The following is a 19,225-nucleotide window of genomic DNA, read 5'->3' as shown; positions in this document are numbered from 1 at the left end:
TAAAGGGGCAGCCCGGGGGTCTGGGCCAGAGCCAGAGCCAGGAGAAAAGCAGGAACACCTTCCAGGCCGAGGTGGTTAGAGGGCTCTTCAATGACCCCCATTCTCCCATGACACGCGACCATCTGGAGCATAAACCTTTAGGAAAACAAAGATGTTTAAGGTGTCCGCTCGCTCTCACCTGCTCGCCAGTCTCAAAATGAGTGCAAGTTGGCACCCCTCAGGTGCGTAAGCATGTTCCAGGCTTTGGTACATTTCAGATTTCCAACTTTTAGATTAGGAATACTCAACTGGTGGAATCTATGGAAATGTTCCAAAATCCAACAAAAAATTCCTTGAATGTGAAACACTTCTGATTCCAAGCATTTTGGATAAGAGATAGTCAACCTCCATTTTCATTATTATTATCTTTTTAAGATTTATTTATTTATTTGAAAAGCAGATGAACACACACACACACACACATCTTCTATCCATTGGTTCACTCCCCAAATGACCTCAACAGCCAGGGCTGGGCCAGGCCCAAGCCAGAAACCTAGAACTCCATCTGGGCCTCCCGTGTGGGTGGCAGGAGCCCAGGCACTTGTGCCTTCCTCTGTGCCTTCCCAGGAACATCAGCAGGGAGCTGAAATGGAGGCGGAACAACCAAGACTTGACCAACATTCCAGTAAGGATGCCAGTGTGGCAAGTGGTGGCTTGACCTGCTGCATCACAAGCATAACTGCTCCCACCCCCAACCTCTGTATTTAAAAATATGCAGGAGGAACCCTCCTTAAAAAAAAAAAAAAAGGCAGTCTTCAATAATTACTGCATTTGTATTTATTTTATTTATGTATGTATATTTTTATATTTTAAAAAAGATTTATTTTATTTATTTGAAAGGCAGAATGACAGAGAGATCTTCCATCCGCTGGTTCATTCCCCAAATAACCACAACAGCTGAGACTGGGTCACACCAAAGCCAGGAGCCAGAAACTTCTTCTCTGTCTCCCACATGGTTACAGGGGCCCAAGGACTTGGGACATTCTCCACTGCTCTCCTAGGCACATTAGCAGGGAGCTGGATGGAAAGTGGAGCAGCTGGGACTCAAACTGGCGCCCATAAAGGATGCCAGCACTGCAGGTGGTGGCTTGACCCACTTTGCCACAACGACAATCTCTATTTTTTAAAGAAGATTTATTTATTTATTTGAAAGTCAGAATTAAAGAGAGAAAGAAAGAAACACAAAAATACACACATAGAGAGAGCATCCATCTGCTGGTTCACTCCCCAGATGGCCACAACAGCCAGGACTAGGCCAGGCCAAAGCCAGGAACCAGGACCTTCACCAGGGTCTCCAATATGGGAGGCAAGGACCCAAACACTTGGGTCATCTTCTGCTGGTTTCCCAGGCCATTAGCAGAGAACTGGATTAGAAGTGGAGCAGCTGGGTCAGGAACTGGCTCCCATGTGGGATACCAGCGTCGCAGGCAGCAGTTTTACCTGCTACACCACAACACTGGCTCCATATCACTGCATCTGGGATGTGTTTTCCAGAGATTGTGTAAAATGAACTTCCTTTGCTCATCTTCATGGGTCTTTGCTGTCAGCAAGAAGAAACTACAGGAAAGGCTTTTATAGGATAAGGAAGGCCTGTGGCCATTCCTTGTTGGCGTTTGGGATTCAACATTCAAGAGCAAGGTGTAAAGGGTGCCTGATCAAGCTCCCTGTAAACCACACTTAGCAGCTGGACACGTTGCGAAGCTCAGTTCAAATGTCAGAAGAGACAGAGCCTCTTGGGCATTCAGTCTGTGACTGTGTGGTGGTGGTGGGGCCTGTGCACCATCCAGCTCCTACCCTTCTGCAGCCTGAGGGAAGTCAATGTGTGTGCAGAGAGCATGGGAAGAAATGGAGGAATCTATGAAAGATCATAAAAAAGATGTATTTATTTGAAAGGTAGAGTGATGGGAGACGTATCCTCCATTCTCAGGCTTACTCCCTAAAGGCCCACAATGGCTGGAACTGGGCCAGGCTGAGGCCAGGAGGAGCCTGGAACTCCATCGAAATCTCAAACATGGGCGATAAGGGGCCCAAGTGCTTGGACCATCTTCCTCTGCTTTCCTGGGTGCATTAACAGGGAGCTGATTGAAAACAGAACAGTCTGATAGAGGATGCTGGCTTTGTAAGCAGCAGCTTAACCCACTGTGCCACAACACCAGCCTCCTTTATTCTTTTCATAAATGGTTTCTGTCACACTACAGTGCCTCTGTTCAAGGACAGAATAATTCTTTGTTTTGTTATAATGTAAACGTTTCCTTCTGTTCTCAAGTTCTTTTCCTGTAACAATATAGGAAAAGACCTAAGGGACAGTTCCACTTAAAACATTTATAACACTGAAAATTTATCTTCTAAATGTGTAGTCCACTTAAATTTAAAATATCCTACAACTGATTTTACATTAGCAAACAAGTTATATACTGATATCCCATAAATTTAACATTTAAAAAAAAGTTTTATTGATTTGAAAGGTGGAGATACAGAAGGAGAAAGAGAGAGATCTTCCAACAGCTGGTTCATTCCCTAAATGTTCACAACAGGGGTCAGCGCTGTGGCGCAGTGGATTAACACCCTGATCTGAAGCGCCAGCATCCCATATGGGCGCCAGTTCGAGACCTGGCTGCTCCTCTTCCGATCCAGCTCTCTGCTATGGCCTGGGAAAGCATTAAGAAGATGGCCCAAGTCCTTGGGCCCCTGCACCCACGTGGGAGACCCAGAAAAGCTCCTGGCTTCAGATCAGCGCAGCTCTGGTCGTTGTGGCCAATTGGGGAGTGAACCAGCAGATGGAAGACCTCTCTCTCTCTCTCTTTCTCTGCCTCTCCTTTCTGTGTAACTCTGCCTTTCAAATAAATAAATAAATCTTAAAAAAAAAAATGTTTACAACAGCCGGCACTTGATCCGGCCAAAGCCAGAAGCCAGGAACTGCATCTGGGTCTCCCACACGGGTGCAGGGGCCCAAGTGCTTGAATCATCACCTGCTGCTTCTTGGGTGCATCAGCGGGAAGCTGGAATGGAAGCGGAGTCAGGACTCAATTCCAGGCACGTGGATACGGGTTGCAGGCCTCCCAAGTGGCAGCTTCACCTGCTCCACCACAACACCCTCCCAGTTCAACAGTCCTGAAGGGGCAATACCTTAATATTTCTTCTTTACAAAAGCTCAAGGAAAGAGTGGCCACTCCCACCATCTTCCCGTGTCTACACTGAGGGGTGTTAACAACTGGAAAGGAGGGAAACTTCCTTCTCTGGACACACTTCTCAGAGGTCCTTCTGTAAGGCAGGAAGGGGCTGGTTATGGGCTCGGTTTTCTCTGTCTAGAAAATGCTTCTGAAGCGAACACGGTAGAGTCACAGCCCAGCAGCAGACACAGAAGGGCCGTCAAGCAGGCCAAATGTTCCAATACGCTTCACTCACTTCTCGGATCAGTTACACATTCCAGTTTCTGTCTAGAAAATGGATTAGGATAAGGAAAGGCATGTAAGTGCTGGGCTGGTAGGTTAGACCTCCAAATCACAGCCCTTCTCACCTAGGGCTCCCAGGTGACTCCAAGGAGACAAGACCACTGGGGAGTAGGCGTTGTGCAGCGGGTTAAGCCCACATTCCGTGTGGAAGTGTCTGGATCAAGTCTCACTCCGCTTCCAATCCAGCTTCCTGCTAAAGCACTTGGGCAGCAGCAGGTGACAGCTCACTCGGGTTCCTGCTACCCACATGGGAGATCTGGATGGAGTTCCCGGCTTCTGACTTTGGCCTGGCCCAGCCCCAGCTGTTGCAGATATTTGGGGAGTGAATCAAAAGATGGAAGATATCTTTCTCTATCCCCCTCCCCACCCTGTCTCCCCCTTTCTGTCACTCTGCCTTTTAAAAATAAACTGGGAACTCCAAGACCAGACCAGAGTTACAAAAACTAGGACACCGAGGTGTTATTTTTAGCTTTGTCTTTTTTCATATTTAAATCCATCTGGGATGAATCATTGCACTGCAACAAATACCATTTGCAAGGCTGAAATTTTAGATGTGAAAAATACTGTTCCCTGCTCCCTTTTGGGACTTCCTCTGTGAGCATTCACTTCTTCCCACTCTTGCTCCCGGCACCCCCCAATCCTACCAGGGTAAGAAAATGTCCGTGTGCACTGACAACGTCACCGACATCCGGATTCCCGAGGGCGAGTCCGGATTCTCCAAATCCATCTCAGCCTACGTCTGCCAGGCAGTCATCATCCCCCCAGAGGTGACGGGCTACAAGGCCGGGGTGTCCTCGCAGCCTGTTAGCCTGGCTGATCGACTAATTGGTGAGTAACTCAGCTGCTCTAGGTGTGTAGGTGTGTGTGTGTGTGTGTGTGTGCATGGCTGGGAGGTAAAATTGTCCCAAATGAGAAGCCCAACTGCCTGACCTTGTTTTCTATCCCTTCCTGGGTGCCCAATGCCCATGGGACCTCTGAGAAGGCCTTGGTTCACTGTTTCATGAGCCACTAGGGGATGTGTTAAGATGAAATCAGGTTGGATGTGGACAGGTTTTGAAAGCACTGAAGTGGTCGCCAGCTAATAGCTTCAGTGAGGCCTAACTAGGGGGTCTGATCTGGCAGGAGTGTCAACAGATTTGACTCTGGATGGGATCACCTCCCCTGCTGAACTCTTCCACCCAGAGACCTCAGGAATACCAGATGTGATCTTCTTTTATAGGTGAGGCTGAGGGGCCAGGCTAATGCAAAAGCAGCTCAGGACTCTCCCACAACCTCTGTTGCATCCCTCCCTCCCTTGCCACCCCCCCCCCCCTTATCAAGCCAGCGCAGCTCTGAGGTCTAGCAGATCTGCCTGCTCATGCCATCTGAAGGCTGGGAGTTCCCTGATCCCAGCTTCTTGGGTATTCCTGGGGCAGCCACAGGACCCTCCCTTCCAGCTTATGGAGCCCTTGATGTGTGTCAGCTGTGCCTCTTGTAGGCCAGTGGGTTTCCCCCTCGACTATATCTCCCTGATCCTCACTCTCTCCATGGCTGCACCAAGGCCTGGGGACTCCCTGTGTGTCAGGCTGCAGCCCAAGGCCCGACTTGGGAAGTGAGGGAATTGTCCACGTTGACTTCCCTCAGTGGCTCTCCAATAACATGGTTGAGTGACCCGTCCTCCAGTCAAGGCTGCGTCTCTCTGCAGGTCCAATGATGTGACCCAGTCCTGCAACTCTGGGCGCGCGACCACCATCCGCGTCAGGTGCAGTCCGCTGAAGCCTGCCCCAGGAGTTCTGTCGCTGCCAAAGTAAGCCCTACCAGGGGACGTGACACAGGCCAGAGTCCCCCTTCCCTGGACTCAGTCTAGCCCGTGAGCAAGAGTTTACTGAAAAACAGCGGAAGAGAAAACAGTTTGAGATCCATTAATGGGCTCTTTGGGGGCATAGTCCTGGGCCCAGACCCACAGTCTTCAAATAGCAGGAATGGGGCAGAAGAAAGAGTCCCAGCCACCTCTGCATCCCAGACCGTTATGGTGGCATCCTGGGACCCAGCGGCTCGTGCTGAGGGCCGCTCTTCAATCAGCTCGTCCACGTACTAGCTGTTTCATCATGGACACGTGTCTCGTCTTCTCTGGTCCTCTTTTGCCTTATCTGTAAAATAAGCATCACAGTAAGTTTCCACGTGGAACTGTGTTGAGGACTGAGACAGGGAGACTTTGGGACTTCTCTTGAAGTGTGGCTATTATTAGTATTAGTGAAGGTTTAGGGATCCTAGGAATCTCTTCTGCAAGTAGAGGACCCAGCTCTGAGTTTAATAGCTGAGCACCGATTGAGAATTGAGAATTTCCAAGCTAATAGGACCTCCAGACACCACCCCCCTCCTTTTACCCCAACATAAGGCCAGCTAAAATCTTGGCTGGTGCTAGTGCCTCGAGGAACACAGTTTGGGAAACACTGTCCCAAAAGCCAACTGGCTGGAGAGACAGAGCGTCGAAGCAGGACCTCCTGACCCAGCAGTGGCATCTGCGTATAAACTCGCTGTCCTTGCTGTCATAACAGAGATCCAGGACTTGAAGTCCATTCCTGAAACCCACCTCAGCTCTAATCCCACCTCCAGGAAGCTGCATCCAAGTAGCTAATGCAAAATGTCACAGGCCCACGGGGAGGACAGGAGCCTCTCGGGGGCTGGTGGGGCAGCCAGGCCAGGCCTCAGACCCCTTACGTGAGCTCCTGATGTCAGCAGAGATGTAAAAGGGTAGGAGATGAGGAGCCCCGGGGAGGCTGGGAAGGGACATCGGAGACCTAAGCCTGTGTTGAGAACTAGTTGGGAGGATCCTGCTGAGCTGACAGCTCGGGCAGGGAGACGTTGAATCGGGTAACCAGCTCTTCCCCACCGGGGCAGCTAGTGAGAGCTCGAGTCTCCTTTCTGCTTTGCCAGCTCGTGCTCCGAGGGGACCTGCGACGGCTGTAACTTCCACTTCCTGTGGGAGAGCGCGGCCGCTTGCCCGCTCTGCTCGGCCGCTGACTACCACGCTTTCGTCAGCAGCTGTGTGGCTGGGATCCAGGTGAGTTGCCCTCTGATTGGGAGTTTTGCAGGAGAGAAGGGGGGTGAGATCTGAGGTCCTCGTCTGTCTCCCCAACAGAAGACTACTTACGTGTGGCGAGAGCCAAGGGTCTGCGCCGGGGGCATCTCTCTGCCCGAGCAGAGAGTGACCATCTGCAAAACCATCGACTTCTGGCTGAAAGTGGGCATTTCCGCGGGCACCTGTACTGCCATCCTGCTCACAGTCCTGACTTGCTACTTCTGGAAGAAGAATCAAAAGTACATGGTGGGGTGCTGGCATCTGAGAATGGGCAGGGTTGGCTCAACGAGCAGGGGGACCCGTGAGTGTGTATCAATTAATGAGGCTTTTTTCTGGGATTGGCCACAGGCTCTGTGACTCTGGCCAGAGACTTGATGGCCACTTGTCCAATGTATGTCTTGGTTACCCTGACTCCTGAACTGGGATGGTGACACATGTCTATATTAGTATGAGTCTAATAATTAGTATTAGTATTAGACTGTATTAGTCTATAAATGGCTGTTAGATAAGCAGAATAGCCTTTATCTGTTGTATTGTTAGTAATAATACAAGTAATGACTTTATGATTTCAGTATTTCCAGTAATCTTTGAGGGCACAGAAACAGCCAGCCTTAAGGGAAAAAGATCACTGAACTGGCAGTCAAAACCTTTTTTTTTTTTTTTTTTTTTAGATTGATTGATTGATTTGAAAGGCAGAGTTACAGAGATTGAGAGAGAGAGAGAGAGAGGGAGAAGGGGAGACAGAGAAATAGATCTTCCATCTGCTGGTCCACTCCCCAAATGGCTGTAACAGCTAAGGCTGGGCCAGGCTGAAGCCAGGAGCCAAGAGTTTCTTACAGGTCTCCTATGTGGGTGCAGGGGCCCAAGGAGTTGGGCTGTCCTCCGCTGCTTTCCCAGGTGCATTAGCAGGGAGCTGGATTGGAAGTAGAGCAACTGGGACATGAACTGGTGCCCATAAGATGGCGGCTTAACCCACTGTGCCATGGCACCACCCCCTCAAGATCCCTCCCGTACACCCAACCTGAACAGCATTTTGCTATGCTTCAGTTACTTTACCCACAACATGGGAGGATCTGTTGATGTACAAACCTCTCTCCCTCCTTCCCCCTCATCGCCACATTCCGATGCCCTGTCCTTCCCACCCCTCTGGTCACAGACTGGAATACAAGTACTCCAAGCTGGTGATGAACGCCACCCTCAAGGACTGTGACCTGCCCGCAGCTGACAGCTGTGCCATCATGGAAGGGGAGGACGTGGAAGACGACCTCATCTTTACCAGCAAGAAGTCCCTCTTTGGGAAGATCAAATCATTTACCTCCAAGGTAGGGAGGCTGGCCAGTAAGCTGAGGTCATCCTGAGTGCTAGGGAAGACACTCCTAGGACACCAATTGGCCCTGGGCTGCTCAGTGACCACGACCACCACTCTGCTCTCTGCCCCCATGCTGTTCTGTGTCCCATGCTGGAAATCCTGACATGGGCTTTCTGCGTTACCACCCAGTACTCTTGTCCCTGGGGCCCAAGGCTGCCCATGACCAGGCTCCTTCTCTCCCAAGTTGCACTCCTATTGGCTGAAATGTTTAGTTTTCCAAAGCAGTATTGTACCATCCTTATTGTTAGAATCAATCACTATTTACCCCCAATGCCCCCCCCCCCTTTTGGAGTGGGAGGAAAGGTGATCTCTAGGATCAACCTCAGATAGGGGTGAGGCCTCTGCTTTGGCCAGTGGAGGGTGCTGTCCCCTAGGTGTCTGGGCCCGGCCCTGTAGGGGCTGAGTCACAGCTGAGTGTGAGCTGTTGACCGCTGAGTGATGAGTGAGTGGCTCAGTGGGAAGGTTGGCTCTGGGTGGGTGTGTGGGTGGATGAGTGAGAAGCTCATAAATGCAATATGGACAGCGCCATCGCTGGGCGCAGGGCCAGCGGACAGCATCCCAGCAGCTCCCCCCAGGCTGCAGTGCCCACACCTGCCTGCTGTCCGGAACCTGTTTGGGTGGGGAGGGTGGTGGTTAGGTGCTCAGACTGCTGACTCGAATTCCCTTTGTGCTGGCCTGCCAGTGTGAGTCCCTCCGTCTCCCTTAGACCTTGCTGTTTTTTTAAATTTATCAATGGAAGAACAGTTCACCCTTGAGTCTACCTGGAACTCATTTATCTAGCAACAAAGATGCAAAGCAGGGGACTCTTAAGATTTTCCTTATTCTGTGAGTGACCCTGAAGGGAGCAGAAAGAATAGAAAGGATCTCATTTCTGTGTTTCCACAAAGCCACTGAAAACAGGAACGCCACAGGGTTCCTTCTGTCACTTGTTTTCCCTCTCTCTCCTCTGTTCCCCACATTTGCCCATGCGCAGCGGCCAGCGCCTGTCGCCATCTCTCTTTCAGAGAACTCCTGACGGGTTTGACTCGGTGCCACTGAAGACGTCGTCAGGGGGCCCGGACATGGACCTGTGAGAGGCACCGCCTGCCACACCGGCCCCCTCACCTTGGCACATCCCCTTCAGAGGCCATGGCGATTTGGGTGCCGGCGTCCTGCGATCAGTGCCCGCTGCTGGAGATCTCTTCATTGTGGCCTTAACAGAAGAAGTTCGAATTTCAGAGCTTTGGGTTTTTATTTTTTGTTTTTTTTTTTTTTTATAGAATACCTAAACCCTCCTTTCTGCTTGTCTCGAACCTGCCAAATACACCCACACGTTGTTTATATACACCCCCTGGCTTGCATCTTGTTTCCTACCGTGGCCCAGCCGCTGGAGCCACAGCTCTTCCACCACCCGTCATCATTCTTGTAGCTCTGGAAGGAAAATCTCCCTTGGCAAGTAGAGAAATTACTTCCTCTGTCCTGTTGCTGGACAGAAAACAGCTGGGCGCTTTCCTGGTCGCTGTTGCCTTAGGAGGGAGACAAAGCGAGGGGGCTCGGGGCTCCCAGGCCTTGTAGTTGCCTGGGCTCCTTCCTCCTGTAGCACTGTGAGTAACGGACAGTTGGAGGCCAAGGTGAGCGTGGCCCGGGCAAGCAGAGGCTTGATAAGCACAGGGAGAGGCGATAAGGAAGGGCTTTTTGTTTTTTTAAACCAGGTACTTCATTCCTTTCTCATAAGAGATAAATATCCCCACTGAAGCCAAAGGAAAAAGGTTCATCTAGAAGTTTCCCAAAGTCCTACTGGATCTATTTGTTTTTTAAACATATCCCCGTGATACTAAAGAGAACAAGGTGGGGCTGGCCCTGTGGCATAGTGGGTAAAGCCGCCGCCTGCAGTGCCAGCAAACCATCTGGGCCCTGGTTCTAGTCCCAGCTGCCCCACTTCTGATCCAGCTCTCTGCTATTGCCTGAGAAAGCAGTAGAAGATGGCCCAAGTCCTCAGGCTCCTGCACCCGCGTGGGAGACCTGGAAGAAGCTCCTGGCTCCTGGCTTCGTATCAGCCCAGCTCTGGCCGTTGCGACCATTTAGGGAAACCAGCAGATGGAGGATCTCTCTCTTTCTCTCTGAAACTCTGCCTTTCAAATAAATAAATAAATCTTAGAGAGAGAGAACCTGGTAAGCCCCAAATGCAGATGCCCTGGCCTTGCCATCTGTTGATGTCTACCTGCAGAGACAGTAGACCCCTGCCATCCTCGAGCGCCCCAGTTCCAGAAGTCTGAGCCAAGGGACGGGGGCATCTGATTCTGAAAGCCCAGGAGGGGAGGCCAGGGTTTTAATGGGACCAGATTGGAGGATTCAACCCACAATTGCACAAACTTGAGGTGGTCATGATATGTGCTTCTCTCTCTCTCTCTCTGTCTTCCTTCCTTTACTTCCCTCTTTCTCTCTGTGTGTTCCTTCCTTCTTCCCTTCCTTCTTTCCTCCTTGTTCTTTTCTTTTAAATTTATCTGAAGGCAGAGTGATAGAGAGGCAGAGACAGAGTAAAGATTTTCCATCTGCCTGGTTCACTCCCCAAATGGCTCAATGGCTGAGCTTGGGTCAGGCCAAAGCCAGGAGCCTGAAACTCCATCCAAGCGCTTGGGCCATCCTCTGCTGCTTTCCCAGACACAGTAAGCAGGGAGTTGGGCTGGAAGTGGAGCAGCCAGGACTCAGAACCAGCTCTCCACTATGGGAGGCCAGCATCTCAGGCAGTGGTTTAATCTGCTAGACCACAACACTGGCCCCTGATATATGTGTGCTTCTAAGCTTCACTCTCTGCCCAGATACAAAATAAGTAACTTCTAGGCCAAAACAGGGATTGAATCCCAAGCCCACGCCCCAGCAGCAGCACCAGACCAGTCTTTAAGGAGGGAGATGCGGGGAGTTTAACCAGGCCTTCTCATTTTTAAGCCCCTGTCCTGGTTTTTCTGTTCTCATTTCCTTTGTGTGCAAAAAACAAGCAAAAAAAAAAAAAAAAAGGCTTCTATCTTCAGTTTCTGGAAATCTCTCTGTTGAAAGGTGAGTGGAGTGGGTGTCCTACGTGTCCACTTTTCTACCAAGTATAATCAGTGAACCTGAGCACCCAGAACGGTAAAAGCAGCACAGGACTTTAACGATTGTTTTCTTTCTATTACTGCCAGTTCTCCTTCCCTCACTGTCAGCCTACAGTGGCCATCCCTTGCTCAAATCCCGGTTGTTCATGGTCTGTGCCTGTGCCCTCTCTCTAGTGACCATTTGGTGACCAGACAGTAGGTATGTAATGAAGGTGGCATCTCTAAAAGGTTTTTCTGCCTAAAATGAGTTGCTCATCTGATCAGTCGTGGCTGTCCTGGCAACGGATCTGGTAAGAGTCGGTGAATGCTGGAGTCTGGCCGTGACTTCAGGCCATCCGTGATGGCTGGGAGTCCCTTTGGCTCAGTAAATCTAGGAGCTTCTCTTTGGGTGTCCAGATTCTCTCTCCTTTTGTGAGAGTCAGGCTCTCAGGTCCTGTGGCCCAGCTGGAATTGTCCCCAGTGGAGCAGACGTGTAGTCCTGAGCCCCAGCCTGATGTCTGCAGTACCCTCAGCAGTACCCTGGCACCTGCCTTCCGCAGAAGAGCTTCTGTGACAGAGACCTCACAAGGGCTTTAGGCTATTCTGGGAGCTATAGGAAAAAGCACATCCCTTTTGTCATCCTTATTCTGACATCTTTTATTTATTTATTTATTTATTTATTTTTTGACAGGCAGAGTGGACAGTGAGAGAGAGAAACAGAGAGAAAGGTCTTCCTTTTCTGTTGGTTCACCCCCCAGTGGCCGCCATGGCCAGCGCGCTGCAGCCGGCGTACCGCGCTGATCCGAAGCCAGGAGCCAGGTGCTTCTCCTGGTCTCCCATGAGGGTGCAGGGCCCAAGGACTTGGGCCATCCTCCACTGCCCTCCCCAGCCACTGCAGAGAGCTGGACTGGAAGAGGAGCGACAGGGACAGAATCCGGCGCCCCGACCGGGACTAGAACCGGGTGTGCCGGCGCCTCAGGCGGAAGATTAGCCTAGTGAGCCGCGGCGCCGGCCAATATTCTGACATCTTGAACCTGAGTGCACCCTGAGCAACCTCAGACTCCACTGATGGAGCAGTAATCCTTTAAGGATTGCCTTTCTACCGCCCCCTGCTGTGCCAACTTTGACAGGGTATCCTGTGACCTATCAAGAACTCCTGAGCTATGCCATCAGGGTCACTTTTGGCTTAACAACTTAGACACATCACATACTTTTCCTAACAGCTTTATTGGGATATAATTCACTGAGCACACTATTGACCGACTTAAAACATTCAATTGCTTTTAGTTGACCATTTCAGAGCAGACACATGCTAGGTTTTTCCAAGGGAAAAATGCTTTAGTTCTTGACCCTGGGCAGGCATGGTTTGCACAGGCTACTGTGGAGAGAGTGTGGTCTCCAGAGTTACCATGTTTAAAGCCCATGTGGTTCCCTGGGTCCCTGGAACACACGAGTACCTCTCCTCCTGTGGCTGTCACCAGAGTTTGGCTGGGAACACACATGAAGATGGTGGCACATCCAAGGGCCAGGGCATTTCTTAGGCCTACAATCTTGTTTCTTTTTCTTTTTTCTTTTTCTCTGACTCTACATCAGAGATAAGACCAATTATATTTATACAACCGAGACTTCGTACGGATTTTTCAGCTTTGTGAAATCAAAAGTTTGTCTTACCGGGACTGTCTTGGTTTCCTTTTTCTCTGTATTTCAAACACTTGTAGTTTATTAGGGCATGGATATTGCATGTCATCTTTTTCTGAAGTTAAAACATACCTTTTGAGTTGTCTTTCTTAATTTGTTAAAAGATTGATTTATTTGAAAGGCAGAGAGAGAGAGCGAGCGAGAGAGCTAGTTTTTATCTGCTGGTTCATTCTCCAAATGCCTGGAACAGCCTGAGCTAGGCCAGGATGAAGCCAGGAACCAGGAACCCTACCTGGGTCAACCATGTGGGTGACAGGAACCTGCTGCATCCCAGGAAGCTGGCCTGGAAGCAAGTGCGGAGTAACTGGGACTCAAACCAGGCACTCCGATACAGGATGTGCCTGTCCCAGGCAGAGGCTTAATCTGCAGCGCCACAGTGCCCCTCCCTAAGTCACCTTTCTTGAACGTGGGTGGAGAGACTGGCTGGATACGCAGGAAATGATAAGTGTCCTTGAAGCCGGAACAGAAGGCAGAGGAGCCCGGAGCCCCCAGAGAGGCAACGGAAAGAGCAGCGACTATCAGAGCAACGAGAAGCTTCCCATCACCTGTTGAGGGGGCCATCACCGAGCAAAGCCTCAGTTTCCACAATAATAGAGCACATCTCTTGATGGCTGACTTCCCACGACTGAGTGAGGGCAAACACTCCTTCCCTCCCAGCTGAGGCTTCTCGTGTGGCACGAGGCTGGCCACAGAACAATATTCCCACCAGTATTAGGCAAAGCTTTGGGCATGAGGTGTATTATTCTAGACTGGATGTGGGGAAATTTCAAGAGCTTATCAAGGATCTTCCATTTCCCAGGTCCTTGCACTTGCCGGCTTCAGTTCTTTCCTTCACTCCAGTGGTGGTCTCTTGACCCCCAAACCGAAGTCTCTCAGCCAGATCAACGTGAGACTTAACATACTCCTCAGTCTGAATGGCCCCAAGCGCCTGTGTTTTGCTTCTACTGCAAGGTCTTTGGGTAGATTTTAACCCTCAAAATCTCCTCCAGTACCTCCCACCCCTGTTCTCAACCCTCCACTCTGCAGCCACACTTTTCCTAACACAGATCTGATGGTGTCCAAATGTGCAGAGATCTCTAATGGTTCCTTGTTGCTGGCAGGCAGGACCCATTATCAGCAGGTATCCATCTATACAGCAAGACTGGTTGTCTATGAGCCACATCTGTTTTCATGGGTGTACCTGGACTGTACTAGCAGTTCAATATTCTTAATGTCACCCCCTGTTTATGGGATAAGTCCAAACTCTAAGAAGGAAAATAGGAAAGGGAACTTGCATTAACTCGGCATCTGTGTATGTCAGGCCTGGAGTGAGTGCTCTCATGGCATTGCTTCACTTCATCCTAGAGGCAGGTACCACCCCGCTTACAATACAGGAGGATACCATGTCTCCAGCAGATCCAGCAGTGTGGCCTACAAGTCCCTGAAACACAGCCCAGCATGCCCTCTGTCCCTCCACATTGCTTATTGTAGTCTAACCACCCTGAGTGGCTGAGTGTTTATAAACTCTTGCCTCCCTTCTAGGCATATGCTCACGCCTCTGCCCCTGCTCCTCTCCTTCCGTTATTTCTTTAAAAAATATCTATTTATCTATTTGAAAGGCAGAGTGACAGAAAGAGAGGGAGAGAGAGCGAGGGATCGAGAGAGATCTTCCATCTGCTGGTTTACTCTTCAAATGGCTACAATGGCCCTGGGCTGAGCCAGGCTGAGGCCAGGATACTAGAACTCCATCCAGGTTTCCTATGCTGGATGCAGGTGCCCAAGGACTTGGGCCATTTTCCCTTGCTTTTCCCAGGAACATTACCAGGGAGCTGGATTGGAAGTGGAGCAGCTGGGATTTGAACCAGTGCCCATATGGGATGCTGGTGTTGCAGGCATTGACTTAACCTGTTGTGCCACAACACTGGCCCCTATCTCCTTCCTTTTCACCTGAGAGATTCTCCTTTGGAACCCAGAGCCTTCAAAGCCACCCCACTGTTAAATTTTCCTTGCCTATCTACTGGGGTACAATGGTAGAAAATAATTACAGGGAGCACTGGCATTAATTTTCATGAATTCAGTCATATACCACCTTATCCCAGTGCAATCAACAAATGACAGGTCTAATCAATCTTGCAAATAGGGGGTGGGAGGGTAGGAATGTGTGGATGATTTTAAGGGTTTCGCAATCACAAGAAGTGAAGCAGGTGACTAGGCAAGAAGATATTTATGACTGGGCCTAAACCTTAAGGAAGACATTAATTGAGAACCACAGCCCAACAAAGACTATTGAAGAGAGAGAAATTGATATACAGTTGCACTACAAACCTTTATGGACAATTTAAGAGCAATTCAAGGAGAATTTGCGATATGAGCTAACTTCATTTTACTGCCAAAGCTAACTCCCACACAAAATGCAATGCCTTATATGATACAGTGTGGTGGGAAAACTGACAGCTCGTAAGAGGAAGAGGCTGAATGAAGTCCCCCTCCTCCCACTGCCAGGTCCGTGTTATGCTTTCCCTGACTTTCAAAACATTTTTTTCTAATTATTTTTACTCATTGGAAATGTAGAGAGACATTGGTTCACTCCTCAAATGCCTGCAACAGCCAGGACTCAATATTCAGGTTTCCCATGTGGGTGGCAGGGATCCATGCACTTGAGCCATCATCTGCTGTCCCCCAGGTGTGGATCAAAAGCAGAGCAGCCAGGCCTTGAGCCAGACACCCAGATATAGGATGCATGGGATGCAGGCACCCCAAGTAGCAACTATTTAAAAAAATTTATTTTATGTATTTGAAAGAATTACATAGAGAGGTAGAGTGAGAGAGACAGAGAGGTCTTCCATCCACTGGTTCATTCCCCAGATGGCCACAACAGCCAGAGCTGAGCTGATCTGAAGCCAGGAGCCAGGTGCTTCCTCCGGGTCTCCTACGCGGGTGCAGGGGCCCAAGGACTTGGGCCATCTTCTACTGCTTTCCCAGGCCACAGCAGAGAGCTGGATCAGAAGTGAAGCAGCTGGGACTCTACTGGCACCCATATGGGCCGCGCCAGCCCCCCAAGTAGCAACTTAAGGCACCGCACTAAATGCCTGCTGCCTGCCATGCTATTTTAAATGGTTCCTCAGCTATACAAAGATAGAAACATCAAATTCCTTTGTTACTGTGTCTCTCTAATAGAAAGGTATGAGCAAGCCATACCTTATTTATTTGAAAAGCAGTTACATACACACACACACACATGCACACACACAGAGAAAGAGAGAAAGAGAGACGTACAGAAGAGAGAGCGAGAGAGAGAAAGAATGTCCATCTTGCTAGTTCACTCCTAAAGTGGCCACAGTGGCCAGGGCTAGGCCAGGACAAAACTGGGAGCCTAGAGTTCCATCCAGGTCTTCCACACGGGTGGCAGGGGCCTAAGCACTTGGGCCATCTTCCGCTGCCTTCCCCAGTGCTTTAGCAGGGAGGTGGATCAGAAATGGAGCAGCCAGGACTTTGATATGAGATTCTGGTGTCACAGGCAGCAACTTAGTCTGCTGTGCCACAGTGTGCCAGCCCCCAAAACAGTGAAAAAAGCTAGTGTACTGCGGGAAACAAGAAGGGCACCTAGCCAACCTGGGGGCTGGAGGGGGCTGGGGATGGCTTCCTGAAGGGCAGTGGAGTTGGCCAGTTAGGAGGACTAAGGAGGTCCAGGACAGAGGAACTTGTAGGAAGAGAGGCTTGAAGGCAAGCAAGGGGAGTCGTGTGGAGTTTGGTGTGGGGAGCAGGAGGGGGCATTGTCAGGTGATCAGGAAATATGTTAGAGAAGCTGGTAGGTACACACCACGAAGGGCTGTGCACATATCATGTTTGGACATTCTCCTGAGGGCAACAGGTAGCCACTGAAGACTTCTTCTTTGTTTGGTTGATTTTTGTTTGTTTTACTTTTATTTGAAAAGCTGAGAGAGAGAGAGAGAGAGAGAGAGAGAGAGAGAGAGAGAGAGATGTTCCATCTTCCTCTAAATGCCTACAAATAGCTAGAGATGGGCCAGGTTAAACCCAGGAGCCAGGAACTCCTGAGTCTTCCATATGAGTGGCAGGGGGACCCAAGTACTTGAGTTACCATCTGCTGCCTCCCAGGTTGCACATTAGAAGCAATGCTGGATTGGAAGGGAGGCAGCACTCAATCACAGACACTTGGATATGGGATGCTGGTGTTCCCAGTGGTGCTCCATGGTTTAACCTGCTGAGCCACAATGCTTGCACCACCACTGAAGACTTCTAGCAGGCAGGTGACAGGATAGGACTTGTCAAGTGCTGAGAAGTCCTAATCCAAATCCAAGACAGAAAGTGGGACTCCAAGGGTGCTAAAGTGAGATCTAACAGAGCTCTCCCACAGGAGGCAGCTCAAAGGCAGCCTTGGCTGGGCACCCACCCTGCTCCTTTCGTGCTGCTTCCCTGCAGGTATTCATTCCCCCTGGGCTGTCCACAAGCTTCCCAGGATCCCCAAGGCAGTCTCTCTCCCAGGATGCTGTTCCTAGAAGCTGCAACAAGCTTCCACCCCCTCAGCCTGCTCCCTGCATGCAGCTCAGGCTCCCAGTGAGGATGCAACTAGCACTTACCACGTTTGAGGCAATCAGCTGGGTCCTGCCCCAGTGGGCTCTTCCCTATAAGCAAAAGCCACATGTTCTAGCCAAGACCCTCAAGGCCTCGTTTTCTGCAAAGAAATGCTAACACAGGGACAAGCCCAAATATTAGGCTAACCTAGGCACTTAACCAGTGTGCTTGTTTTAGTTCCCTCACCTAACTTCCCTTGGCTAGAGGCAGCCCCCAGGAGTTGCTCTGGGAATTAAGGGCTAAACAGGAGTCACACATTCGCAGGTGTTCTGGCTTCATACATCACCCCATGACTAAAGCTTTATAGTAATATCTTCTTCTTTTTTTTGAAGATTTACTTACTTATTTATTTATTTCAAAAGGCAGAGTGACAGAGTAGAAGAGAGAGAGAGAGAATCTTCCATACACTGGTTCATTCCCCAAGATGCAACAGCCAGGGCTGGGCCAGATTGAAGCCAGGAACTAAAACTCCAACCTGGTCTCCCACAAGCATGGTAAGGACCCAAATATTTGGGCCATCATATGCTGCCTTCCCAGGCACATTAACAGGGAGCTGGATCAAAAGTGGAGAAGCTGGGACTTAAACTGACTCTCAGATTTGGGATGTGGGCCTTTTAACTGCTGAACCAAACACTTGCCCCAATTTTCCATGAACTTTTGGAAAAAGGCTTCCTATTCATGTATTGCAAAATGTTTTGTACTAAAATAGGTTTTCTTTTCATTTTCCACAAACTTTTGGAAGTACCCTGGTATATCTGCTTAGCTACAAAAAGGAAAATGAATATTAAAAAAAATGTTGATTAGACAAAAGTATTTGAAAAACAGGGCACTGGGGCCAGCATGTGGCGTAGTAGGTAAAGCCACTGCCTGGGATGGTCAGTGTCCCAGCTGCTCCACTTCCCATCCAGCTCCCTGCTAATGGCCTGAGGAAAGCAGTGGAAGATGATCCAAGTGCTCAGAGTGGGAGGATTAGAGAGGGACAGACCCATTGTTCCCAAATTCTCCAAATAATCTGTTGGTCTCGAGGATAACATTGGCTTCAGTTAGCAACCATGATATTTCATTGTAAAGGTCTGAACTTTATAAAATCAAAGTCTGATGAAATTTCTGCTCAAAGGGATTTTGAATAGATTCAAGACATGACTTCAATACCTCATTCTGCTTTCAAATCTGCTAAACATTGTTCTCTGGAAGAGTCTCCTCAAGTCTCTCTCTAAGAGTTCAACTGTACTACCAACCCTGTGATCTTAAAAAAGGTAAGGGACAATTTGGTTAGCCATAAGAAGATTAAGAGATAGTCCAGCTTGAAGAAGGAGAGCAAGATCTCCAGGTAACCCTGAATCAAAAATTTACTTTTTAAAAAAAAAATTTATTTACTTATTTGAGAGGCAGAGTTACAGACAGAGGAGGAGAGAGAGAGAGAGAGAGACAGAAAGAGAGAGAGAGAAAGAGAGAGAGAGAGAGAGAGAAAGGTCTTCTGTCTGCTGGTTCACTCCCAAAATGACTGGAATGGCCAGACTGGGATTATCCAAAACCAGGAGCCAGGAGATTCTTCCAGGTCTCCCATGTGTGTGCAGGGACTCAAGCACTTGGACCATCTTCTGCTGCTTTCCCAGGCCATCAGCAGTGAGTTGGATTGGGAAGTGGAGCAGCCAGGACTCCAACCGAGCCCATATGGGATGCCAGCGCAGCAGGTGGAGGCTTAACCTGCTAGGCCACAGCGCCAGCCCCCAAACTTATCTTTCAATTCCATTTTCCACGAACTTTTTGAAGTACCTTCACTTCAAGATGGAGAAGAAAGGAAAAAGTCTAGTCGTAGGGCCGAAATTTGTGAAAGGAAAAAGAGCATTTGTAGAGCTGGCGCTTGCAAGCCAGAGACCCTCTGCCTAGGTCCCTCTGCCTAGCCTGGGACAGGTCTTTCGACATGATAAAGAAATTGAGGCACTCAGACTTTTATGGGAAGCTCGGGTCCCTTCAAAGAAGCTTT

The 19,225-nt window shown here is 49.6% G+C and overlaps 1 protein-coding gene across 5 annotated transcripts in view; it reads left to right on the top strand.

Moving 5' to 3' along the window:
• Window positions 1-9,247, top strand: part of ELAPOR1 (endosome-lysosome associated apoptosis and autophagy regulator 1) — a 96,986-nt gene extending 87,739 nt beyond the window's left edge. For all 5 annotated transcript variants that reach the window (XM_051856195.2, XM_070077932.1, XM_051856193.2 and 2 more), the window contains 7 exons: window positions 4,139-4,319; window positions 4,614-4,710; window positions 5,176-5,277; window positions 6,408-6,534; window positions 6,613-6,791; window positions 7,709-7,874; window positions 8,926-9,247. In XM_051856195.2, coding sequence (XP_051712155.1) covers window positions 4,139-4,319; window positions 4,614-4,710; window positions 5,176-5,277; window positions 6,408-6,534; window positions 6,613-6,791; window positions 7,709-7,874; window positions 8,926-8,994 — 921 coding nt within the window. In that variant the 3' untranslated portion in view covers window positions 8,995-9,247. The remainder of the gene's footprint in view (window positions 1-4,138; window positions 4,320-4,613; window positions 4,711-5,175; window positions 5,278-6,407; window positions 6,535-6,612; window positions 6,792-7,708; window positions 7,875-8,925) is intronic.
• The last annotated feature ends 9,978 nt before the right edge of the window (window positions 9,248-19,225 follow it).

Source organism: Oryctolagus cuniculus, chromosome 7 (genome assembly GCF_964237555.1).
Source record: "Oryctolagus cuniculus chromosome 7, mOryCun1.1, whole genome shotgun sequence".
Classification (NCBI taxonomy): domain Eukaryota; kingdom Metazoa; phylum Chordata; class Mammalia; order Lagomorpha; family Leporidae; genus Oryctolagus; species Oryctolagus cuniculus.
This window is presented reverse-complemented; position numbering and strand designations above follow the sequence as displayed.